Source organism: Gekko japonicus, unplaced genomic scaffold, assembly GCF_001447785.1.
Source record: "Gekko japonicus isolate JY-2015 unplaced genomic scaffold, Gekko_japonicus_V1.1 scaffold1175, whole genome shotgun sequence".
In the NCBI taxonomy this organism is placed as follows: Eukaryota; Metazoa; Chordata; class Lepidosauria; order Squamata; family Gekkonidae; genus Gekko; species Gekko japonicus.
Genome location: NW_015163123.1, coordinates 176,860 through 188,645, shown reverse-complemented (window position 1 = coordinate 188,645; position 11,786 = coordinate 176,860). Strand labels below are relative to the sequence as shown.

The 11,786-nt window shown below is 51.5% G+C and overlaps 1 protein-coding gene across 1 annotated transcript; it reads right to left on the bottom strand.

Annotated features, from left to right (window-relative positions):
* Positions 1 to 610: 610 nt before the first annotated feature.
* Positions 611 to 11,752, bottom strand: TAX1BP3 (Tax1 (human T-cell leukemia virus type I) binding protein 3). The gene is made up of 4 exons (XM_015406878.1): positions 11,632 to 11,752; positions 5,471 to 5,590; positions 3,981 to 4,058; positions 611 to 2,528 (listed from the first exon to the last, which is right to left on the bottom strand). The coding sequence occupies exons 1-4, from the start codon at positions 11,668 to 11,670 to the stop codon at positions 2,391 to 2,393; spliced, it is 375 nt and encodes a 124-aa protein (XP_015262364.1). The 5' UTR covers positions 11,671 to 11,752; the 3' UTR covers positions 611 to 2,390.
* Positions 11,753 to 11,786: the final 34 nt, after the last annotated feature.

The window sequence follows — 11,786 nt, the reverse complement described above, 5'->3', positions numbered from 1 at the left end:
GCTCACCAATTTGTTTTTGCTTTCCTGAAAGGATCTCAAAGTAGCTCTCCCATGATACGGCTCTTAAGACAGCTGGCATGGCACAGTGGTTAAGAGGAGTGGACTCTAATCTGGAGAAGAGGATTCGATTCCCCATTCCTCCACACGAAGCCAGCTGGGTGACCTTGGGCCAGTCACGGTACTCTCAGAACTCTCTCAGCCAGTGTTCCCTCTAAGCTGAGTTAGTGTGAGCTAGCTCACAGTTTTTTAGTCTCCGGCTCACACATTTTTGTCTGAGCTCAGGAAGGAGGGCTCCAGAGCAAACCAATTTATGTAGAAGCCAAATGGCTCGCTCACAACTTTAATGCCAGGAGCTCACAAAGTGGAATTTTTGCTCACAAGACTCCACAGCTTAGAGGGAACACTGCTCTCAGCCCCACCTGCCTCACAAGGGGCGTGTTGAGGGGAGAGGAAGGGAAGGTGATTGTAAGCTGCTTTGAGACTCCTTTAAGGTAGAGAAAAGCGGGGTCTAAAAACCAATTCTCCTAAGCCACCTATGTTTTGCTCCCAGCTTAGAAAAAAAAAAATGAAAACCATGACTACCAGAAACAGTAAAACTAGAAAACCCAGCTGAGTTTTATTGTATGCAAAATCAGGTAGGGCAGCAGCGTAGCCAACAAAATGCCACCCCCCACCCCAAGAAACCAGGCCTGCTGTGGGCTTGCTGATGCCCCTAAGCCACCAGGGGGCTTACAGCAGCTCAAGTTATAAAAAGACCCCGAACAAAACACAGTACGGGAGGCAACGAGTGGCGAAGACGGGCACCTTCTTCTCCAGTCCCAGGCCTGAGTTAATATGACTCAGGTAAAATCAGCAAGTCAGTGGGGGTAGCAGTAATATACTGAAATAAGTTAGTGAAACTTCCACAGGAGAATTATTTACAGTGCGTTTGGAAGAAAAAAACCCACAGTCTGACAGACAATTGCAAAGAAGGAAAGAGAAACCGGAGGACAACTCTGGAAGGACCGAAAAGAGCCCAACACGACGATTTGCCTGCGAGGGGGGACTGCAGTACCAGGGTCATCCCCTGCCGTGCAAAAGAACCAGGATACATCAGGGGTCTCACCAAGGGCAGCCTTCTCTTTTCAAAGCATGATTTAGGACAACCCCCCCCAACAAAAAAAAGGCTTAAGGCTCTAATCACACAGCTGTCCCTTAACACTGAAGAGTTTGCCAAACAGTGGCGGAGAAGCTGTGGGAGGAGCTCATAACGCCTGTACATTCAGCCACTCGTTGGTCAGAGGAGTGGTTGCCTTCCAGGTTGCAGCATCGGGTACCCATTGAAGCACAACAGGAAACTTTCCAGGATGGGGACCCCTTGGCTGCGGGGCTATTAGTGTCTGACGCAGGCCGCAAGGGAGGTCCCACGGGAGTTTGGCACCACAGGTGGTTTTGGCTTGATCTGGGCAACAGAAATCTTCACGGCAGTACCGAACGCTGTCTGTGCTAGACTGCACTTGAGTTCCCAAAACAAGGATACTAGAAACTAGGATGCAAAGGTATCAAAATGGTTATTTACAGCAATGCCTTTTCGAACAAATGTAAGAAATGTGCTTTGGCCGCCTTTACAAACAGGTTAAGAGCATTTGGTGTTTAAGTCACAGATCCTTCCCACACCCCAGGAGGAAAGCCGCCAAACAACTACGAATACCCGAGCCTTGCGTGGGGTTGCCAAGCTCCAGGTGGCATCTGGAGATCTCCTGCGATGACAAATTTATCTTCAGATGACCAAGATCGGTTCCCCCAGGAGAAAAGGGCTGCTCTGGAGGGTGGGAAGTGTAACCCAGCTGAGGCCTGATCCCTCCTCAAACTCTCTCCAGGTATTTCTCCACCCAGTGCTTGGCAACCCGGGCCTTGCCCCTCCCCATTTGCAATGCGCTGACGGCTTTTGTCACTCCCGGAAGATGGGAGTCCAGGCAGAATTCATTAGCAGAACACCCCCAGGGACTTTGCCACCCCTTTCACTCAGGCCTTTGGCAAAAAGCAGCACTCAAGGTTGATTCTATCCTCAAGGCTGAACCTCAAGCGAAGATGCCCTCTACACCTTGGGTTGGCTTCGCTTTCCTGGGGAGTGTCTGGATTGGATGCCCACTACAGTTCAGGGGTGGGCCTGGAGAACTGTGCCACCAAAAAAACCCTCCTCGGAGACAGTGTGACAACGCCCATAGCACTTTTGTGCACGTGCAGCTACAGAAATGGTGTAGGCACTGCCACATTCGCAGAGGGGTTTTTTGGCAGCCAGTCACTGGCGTCCACCAAAAGGATCTGCCTGTGGTCCACTGGTGAACTGTGATCGATGTCCTTCCCGGCCCCCGTTCCAGATTCTCCTTCATCCCAGCCCGACAGCGCAGTTAGGACATCATGGACTGCTGCACGGCCTTCTGTAGTGAGTGTCTGGTCACCAGGAGCCGGACCACTTCCTCGTTCCGCTTGGTCAGCCTCTTCCGGGCCTGGTCGTGGGTCACCATCGTCATGTCCCACCCGTTCACCTGCAGGAGGAATCGCAATTAACAAGGACAGCTGAGCCTGCTTTGATTGCTTAGGGCTGTAAGCTTCACAGTGGAAAGAACACCACAGGTGAGAGGAGATTCAAATGAAGATACTAAAAGCATGCTAGTCTGTTCTGGGCTCTGTGGAACAGACTGTGTGCTCTACAACACCCAAGTGAGTGAAGCAATATGGATCTCAAAAACTCACACCCCACCTTGGAGCAGTGCTTCATTTAAAAAAAGGGAGATTCACAATGTTGGAATTTTAAGTAAGCTACACCCATCCCTCCATGTTGCTAGAAGCGAGCTGACCGGCTTTGCCACTGAGACAAGGGCAGGGAGGGAAACTCTTTGGCCACCCAAAAAGGCGATGGTGGGGATTATGGGACCGACATGGACAAAAGCCAAGTGGGATGAGGGATGCAGGAGGGAGGGGAGCTGGACAAGCGAGAGCCAAAAAAGCTGGCTGGGCCCAACGGCAGACGCCCGCGTGTGCAGGATCATGGCCACAGGATAGAACGTTCCCAACTCTATGCTTCACTGACTCAGAACGCAGTGTGGTGGAGTGGTCAGAATGTCAGATTAGGATCTGGGAAACCCAGGTTCAAACCTTCCCTCTGCCACGGAAGCTTTACTGGGTGACCTCGGGCCGGTCACACACTCTTAGTCTAATCTACTGCACAGGGTTGCTGTGAGGAGAAGCAGCGAAGAAGAAGAGATTGGATTTCTACCCTGCCCTTCACTCGGAGTCTCAGAGCGGTTTACAAACTCCTTTCCCTTCCCCTCCCCACAACAGACACCCTGTGAGGGAGGTGGGGCTGAGAGAGCTCTGACAGAAACTGCTCTTTCAAGGACAGCTCTGACAGAACTATGGCTTGCCCAAGGTCACCCAGCAGCTGCGCGTGGAGGAGTGGGGAATCAAACCCGGTTCTCCCAGATTAGAGTCCGCACACTTAACCACTACACCAAACTGGATAAAACAGAAGAGGGGAGAACAATGTGAGCTACCTTCAGTCCCCACTGGGGAGAAAGCTGGAGTCTAAATGAAGTCAGTAAATAAACAAACCCAAGAACTAAGTTCACAAGCCTTAGGAGGAAACCACTAGCCCCTTGACACACTAGTAAATCCCACTGATTTTGTTGCAACTTGCTTCTCAGACACAGGACCAGGCTCTGCTCATTTCAGGGAAATTGGGGGGGGGGGTGTTGTTTTGGTTTGTTTTTTTCAGAAAAATTTAATGAAAGGACAGGCTGTTGATTTGCTTTCATGGTTCACATGCTAAACAGCCATCTCTGTGATTCACAAAGAAGTGCCACACGGCCAGGCTACAAAACGTCATTGGGTTATGGCCCCTACAAACCTGCTTGGCTGTTCAACTGGAACAAACACAAGGCATGCGGGGGGGGCCCGGGGGGGGTCGGAAAGGGTAAAAAAAGGTGTTGAGGTGTTACCTGCATTATTTTGTCTCCCACCTGAAGGCCGGCAATTTCTGCTGGGCCACCTTCCGTCACTCTTGTGACATAAATGCCCTGCGGGGAGAGAGGGGGGAAAATACTAATACTGGCCACAAAACAAAAGATAAGATGCATTTTCACATACCGCCCCCCCACCCCGCCCACAACTGTTGACACCCTGGGGTGAAGCAGCAATTCATTCCTGCCAGCGGCTCGCCAGTCTAGCTGTTCAAGCCATTCATGGGCATGCAGAAGGCTGCAAATCAGCTGGTAATTTTCTTTCGCTGCCTGGGGCATGTGATCTGTACAATGCTTGGTTAAGTGTCCTTTCAACTGCACTCTGTGACAGGTCTGGGTAGCCCCAAAGACCCAGCCAAGCCCCACACTGGGGCAGTCAGTTCTTAGATAGGGTTATCATCAAAAATGGAAATGGACTTGTAGGTTCGCTCTCCCCAAGAAGGCCTGCAGCAGATACTCATTCTCACAGGAGTTACTAGGCCAGCGCCGAGCCATGGCCTCTGTTACGCCCAAATGAGCGAGCAGTTTGACCTGATGCTCCCAAGCAGCTGTGCGAGCTCTCCACAAAACTGACCAGTACTTCAGTACATGTTAAATGCATTTGTGGCCTGAAAGATGGGTTTGTTTTTTTGCAGTTTTCCTGCCGAGTCACCCAGGGGCACGGCTCACTTGCAAGAGGCGACCTCACACTCCCAAGAAAGCCAGAGAAGGACAAGCATCGGCCCATATACCAAGACATCCAGATGAAGCAGAGACATCTCCTCCTAGGGCTGTGGTGCAAAAGTGGTGGCTAGGGATCACAGAATCAGAGACTCATAGAGTTGGAAGGGACCTCCAGGGTCATCTAGTCCAACCCCCTGCACAATGCAGGACATTCACAAATCCCTCCCCCCTCAGTGACCCCTGCTCCACGCCCAGAAGATGACAAAAACCCTCCAGGATTGCTTCCTGACCCCAAAGTGGCAATCAGCATTTCCCTGGGAACAGACTGCCCACCTGCTCTGTGCCCCCCGTGATGCCCTTCCTTCAGAACACTTAAGGACAAATAGTTTGAGTTACTTAAGTAACTTTTTTGGCTTTATAGATAGGAAGAGTTGTTAGTAGTAAAGTTGGTATGACAGTTAATGAATTACTTTGTGGGAACATTTAAAGAATAACTTGAGATAGGTAATATGTGATGTTACTTGGTTAGAATTACAGTGGTTAGGTAGAATGATAGAAATTTATAATTAACCAATCTGTATGATCACTATGATGTGTTGAGAAGTCTGTTTATGGTTATGTATACGATTTCCTTTTTCTTTTGTTTTGGAAATTAATAGATTATAAAAAAAGAGAACAAGGCTGGTTTTGACAGAGGGCAGAGACCCAGCCAGCGCCCAGGAAGAAGCTATTACGGCGGGAGTCAAACAAGGCACCGCCCGCTGAAGTACCCTGGGGGGGGGGGGGGCTGGGGGCTCAGTCCTGACCTTGTCAGTTTTGTCCTCCGAGAAGGGGTTCTGGGTGGGGTCCTGGTCGATGCCACCTCCAATGCTGAAGCCCAGAATTAGGTTCTCCCCTTGGCGGAGCTTGTGGATTTCGACTCTTTGCTTGAAGGAGGAGAAAAAGAGAACCGGAGGTGAGCCTTCTTGCTTTTAGCCGGACTACAGCTTATGGTTCGTAATGTGCTCACTTTCGCCCTGGACTCTGAACTCCCGATATCAGAACAAACCACTTCAAGAGCCCTGCACTCCAATATATTCAGGTTTATTTGCAATCTGCGTCTCAAGTACGATTGTCCCACGCTTGATTAAGAGAGAAAGCTGAACAAGGAGAATACCAACAACAAGGCATGTAACTGCGTCAGAGTGGAAAGACGTTTGCTGTTGAACTGCTGGACACAGCTAGATCCTGCATGAAAACAATCAAGACTGAGCAGAACCATTACCTTCCAGTTCCCTTCCAAATACCACTGCCAAGTTGGCTAACTTGACCAGAAGAAGAAGAGATTGGATTTATACCCCGCCCTTCACTTGGAGTCTCAGAGCGGCTTACAAGCCCCTTTCCCTCCCCCTCCCCACAACAGACACCCTGTGACGTAGGTGGGGCTGAGAAAGCTCTTTCGAGGACTGCCCTTTCAAGGACAGATCGTCAGAACTATGGCTTGCCCAAGGTCATCCAGCAGCTGCAAGTGGAGGAGTGGGGAATCAAACCCGGTTCTCCCAGATTTGAGTCCGCGCACTTAACCACTATACCAAGCTGGCTCTCCCACTCAGCCACTGACTCCCCAAAAATCTTTCCCAAATAGGTGGAGGAAGAACTGTGGCCTCCAGCAACGACTGGCTGTGCTGCAGTATCAAAGAAAGCTTTGCAGAAGGGTCTTTGGCTGTCATCAGCTTAGCTGCTTAAACCCTACAGGCAGGCAAAAAGATTGCTTTCATAGCGCTTTGAGACAATCGGTCATCCATCCGTCTCTTGCTCAGACATAGGGGCTCCTTCTTCCCAGAGCGTGCCTGGCTTCCATTCTCGATATGCAAGACCGTCATCATCCCACCCCACCCCCAAAGAGGCCCGGCATGAAGTTTTAGTGAGGGGACGGCCGGATTCAGCTAGTGTAAACAAGCAGCCCTTTATACTTTTTTTTTAAATTGGGGACTGGAATTTGTTACGAGCTCACTGGAAAGCGCTGCCACTTCCCGAGAAAGGCATGAGCAGGGACAAGAAGTGTGTGTGGGGGAAGCCAAACAAAGCCAGCCAGGGGACAGCAGCAGCTGATAAATTCTTTGGCTGCCTCACATGCCGAAAGGTCGGAGGAAACAGGGGGAATCCTCCTGGCATTCTTACGGGACACACATTAAGACCACCGGAACTAAACACAGATGACTTCTGGGACCCGGAGGCTTCTACCAGCAGGAACGTTGATTCGAGGATAAATGCTTCTAGTTTTCTCTCCAGAACCTCCTCTCTGCAGTGCGGGAATCATTGATTCCTTGGAGGATGGAAGAAAGAAACTCCAAAGTATTGGTGCGGAGGAAGAGCAGCTGGGAACATGCAAGGACTTTTCCCGACCCTGACTGCAATATCTGGAAAGGAACAGAACTGGACACATCTGACCTCCTTCGGAACAAAATGGCATCTCTTCTCTTCCACTTTAACCCTTGCATGGCACTTCTGAGGGCTAGGTTTTAGCCTCCGCTGCTCCACACTATCAGCCTCCAACTCTTCCTTGCTTCAATCTTCGCCTCCAACTCTGAGTTGAAGTCCTTATTCCTATCTTCAGCATTCTCGTATAGCCACACGGTAGAAGGCCAAAGATGATCAATAGTACCAAGGTGGTTCCCAGGAAGAAAACCCCATGGAACATTAACCCTGGTGGTGGAAGGTGCCATCACGTCTCAGCTGACCGAGGGCAACTCTGCCGGGGTTTCAAGGCAAGAGACTTTCAGAGGTGGTTTGCCACTGCCTGCCTCTGCGTGGTGATCCAGGACTTCCTGGGTGGACTCCCATCCAAACACTAACCACAGCCAGCCCGAGATCAGACGCGACCGGCCTAGCCTGGGCTATCCAGGTCAGGGACCAACATTAACACACAACAGTCATCTCCAGACTGGACAACTGGAACTCGCTCTACGTGGGCCTACCCTTGAGGCTGACCCGGGAACTTCCAACTGGTACAGAATGTGGCTGCACGGGTCCTCACGGGGACTCCGCATGCAGCACACATCCACCCTGTGCCGCGCAAGCGGCACTGGCTTCCAGTGGAGTATACCCCCAGGAGAGCACTGCGCTCAGTAGATCAAAATCTGCTGGTGGTCCCCGGCCTGAGAGATATCCAGCTGTCCTCAACCAGAGCCGGGGCATTTTCCGCCCTGGCTCCAACCTGGGGGAACTCTCTGCTGAATACCACAACCGTGCCCTGTGGGACCTGTTACAGTTCCACGGGGCCTGTAAGGTAGAGATGTTCTGCCAGGCATTTGGGTGAAGACAGCGACGGCTCCGTCTTTCTGGCACTCCCACCCCTTGCCGCCCGGTGAGGCCAGTGGCAACATTAGGAAAAAAGTGTAATGCCATCTTCTGCTTACGGCTGTGTTTTATGGGTTTTAATTTGCTTTTAATTATATTTATATGATATTGTGTTGTACACTGCCCTCAGTCCGGTTTTTCGGGGTGGGTGGGTGATTAAAAATAAAATAAAATCAACTTAAATAAAAAATTAAATAAAAACACGACTGCCAATTTCCCGCAATAAAATTTCAAGTGTTTCCTTCCTCTTGATCACAACGCCATCCTTCTCACTCACTCTGCGAAACGGCTTAACTTGAGCTGGCTCTTCTGGAAACCCACAGAGGAACTATTTGTTGATTAGGGGGCTTGTCTGACCACACTCTCGCCACTGTGCTCCACTATTCAGCCGCCACCTATTTGTTTGAAAGCCCTAAAATCTGGAACTGCCTCATGTGTTGCAAGGAGCCAGTGAGGCCGCTGACTGGCCATCTATCACAAGTCATTATCTACTCCTTAGCATTCCTGGGGGGGACCTCATCAAAGACCAGACCCCAGACTAAGGAAGGGCATCCCTTGCCTGAGCAACACATTGCGGCATGATGCGTTGCTTGTAGAAGGCAAAGAAAGTTACAGGCAGGGCTGCCACCCTAGACAGAAGAAAGCATGTATGCGCCCACACACATACACGACTTACACTTACTCATTCCCATGACTGCACAAAGGGGCAAAAACAAAACCACCCCTTCAGGCTATTTGCTGACACAGCCCTGACTCACCAGACACTCCCCAAAGGAAAATATCTGCTGGATTCAAAAAGATCCAACTAGGGAGGGGGAAAAGGCCTCTTTATTGGGGGGTGAGGAAGACAGGTCAGAAAAGGGGACGAGAACAAAGTACAAAAAGGCTGGAACAAGGACACACATTCAGGGTACAGATACTAACACAGTCAGCAGGATGGCAGGGAGGAAGCGGTTGTTCTATGGCATCCAAAGGGGCCATAGCAGGAAATGATACCCCACCCCAGCCCTCTGTCTGAAGCCCTGGCCAGAAGCTCCAAAGTTTGCAGAAATCCCAAGAAAACGATATGTAAGATCCAGGTTTGCTTACGAGGAGATTTTAATAAAGCATCCAACTTACAGAAATAGCAGGCTTCAATCCGCTGGGCCTTGAACATACACAGCAAAGCCAGCCAGAACTCGAGAAGAGATACATAGCTGAAACTAAACCTCTTACACCCTAATTGCTGGCTACGAGTCAAGCCATCAAAGCTAAACACTGGGGGGGGGGACATATCTTGCACTTGATTTCTCAGCAGCAGAGGAAAACAAGTCAAGTGTCTAGATAAGAACTCAGGAGAATGTGAATAAGAAAACATTATCTTGGGAGAGGCCTGTTGGCCATCCTCCCAAGAGACTCAGAATACTTAGCAAAGGTCAAAATGGAGTGACAAAGGTCATAAATTCCCTCACTAAAGAAGCAGCAGCAAATGAGCATGCTCATGAAGAAGAAGAGATTGGATTTATACCTTGCCCTTCACTACCCAAAGGAGTCTCAGAGCGGCTTACAAACTCCTTTCCCTTCCCCTCCCCACAACAGACACCCTGTGAGGTAGGTGGGGCTGAGAGAGCTCTTGACAGAAACTGCTCTTTTTCAAGAACAGCTCTTATCAGAACTACGGCTTGCCCAAGGTCATCCAGCCAGGTGCAAAAGAAGGAGTGGGGAATCAAGCCCAGTTCTCCCAGATTAGAGTCCGCACACTTAACCACTACACCAGACTGGCTCTCGTGCTTCATTTCAGAAATCTGAGCAAAAATGCTTCCTAGAAGAAAGCAACAGCCTGGTGCCTCCTGAGAAAACTAACATACACTTTCATGAGCTTCAGCCCTCTCTTGAGATGAATAGAGCGCTCTTCTCAGTGCGAAGGTACACACACAATGAAATGCAAGAAGTCCAGAATGTGATATTTCTAGGCAAAGCTTAAATACAGTTAAGCTTCACACGGAAATATTAGAGGCTGAACTGGATTTAATGGCCCTTTGGCCTCAATATGTTGTGCTCAGATGTCATCAGGGGCACAAAGAACGCTTCTGCAACAATAAGGTATCCTATATACTGTTATGTTTGAGGGGGGAAAACTATATACTGGCCCCGGTCACACGGAGCATTTGCCACGCTGAAGGCACGATTCTCCTGTGGAGTTTTCTGGCGGGATCACACCAGAATATCTGGGAGGCATAGCACTCCCGTGGTGAACCCGTGGCATCCCGCCGAAGATGCGCAATAAAAATGTACCTGGGACGACCTACTAGCAAATGGTTTGCTACGGGCTTCATGCGGATTCCCCCGGTGTGATAGCGCCGGTGCGCAGCTTTCTCCCGTCATCCTGTTTGCCGTGGGTGCCAAAGGAGGAAGCCGCTGTTGCGTCTGAACGCATAATGGCGGATCAAACTACGATGGCGCAAATAGGCACATCTCCCCCCCCACGTTATCCGGCCTGTGTGACCAGGGCCACTCTTAAGTTACAGCACAAAGGGCTTACTGCTATACATGCATACCCAGCACTACACACTAAGTCTGTGTTGGTGAAAGCAGAGCATTGTGTCGACTAGAAGAACACGCCCAACCCCTGACATCTTAAAAGGTTCAGTACAGGACAATGCTGCACCCACACACCCCAAAGGACGGAAAGAAGGCGACAAAAATATATCCTAAAGAAAAACACACACACAACTGCTGTTCCCACACACAAGAGAAAAGCCCAAGTCATCAGAAAGCTAAAGGAGACAAAGAATGGTGGCAGGAGGGGAGCAGAGAAGCAGAAGGCAGGTACAGCCTAGGGGTGAGGATGCGAGACGACGACCTGGGAGCCCCCCCAATTCAAATCCTGGCTCTAATGTCCTACTGCAAGCCACTCTCAGCCTCTGAAGTGTGCATGCCAGGGATGCCAGCCTCCAGGCGGGACCTGGGGATCCCCCAGAGTTACAGCTCCCCTCCAGAAAAAAAGAGATCAGTTCCCCTGGAGAAAATGGATGCTTTGGAGGGTGGACTCTGTGGCACTGTACCCCACTGAGGTCCCTGCCCTCCCCAGGCTCCACCCCCAAATCTCCAGGGATTTCCCAACCTGGATCTGGCAACTCGACTCCCCCATCCCCCGCCAGTCCCCAGGGGGGACCTGGCAACCCTAGTGCATGCCCACGAAAGCTGACACCCAGAACTCAAGCGTGTCGGTCTTAAAAGCTTCCGCGGCTGGATTCAAACCCTCCCCTCCGCAAGACACCCTGCACTGCTTAGGAGACACGCCCTCCAGTTCAGCTGAGCGCCCCAAGTGACGCGGCGCCACCCGCCTCGAGTCCCTTGGAGAAAGGCGGACAATCAACCCAGACCCTGCGGACTGGCCACACACACCCCCTCCAGCCCAGCACTCATTCCGGGACCCCGGGGCGGTGGGGGTGGAGAATCCTTCCAAGGAAAGGCGGAGAAGGGAGGAGAGGCTCCAGGGCGGGGGGTGGCAACGGGAGACCCGGTTCTCCTTCTTCCTCCGGGGTGGGGGGCCCCTCCCCCACAGGGACCGTTGGGCGGCCGGGGAGAGGCGCGGGGGTGGAGGGCTGGCGGCGCGACCCCGTCCTATGCCGCCCCCGCTACTCACCACCACGGCCGTGACCGGCTGCCCCGGAATGTACGACATGACGGCCCCGTCTGGGCTGGGCGAGGCTGGCGGCCGCCGCTCCTCTTTCTCCCCTCAGACAGAACAAAAGGCCCCACCCAGCCCCCCGGGCCACGCCCCCTCCTCCGCCCCGCCCC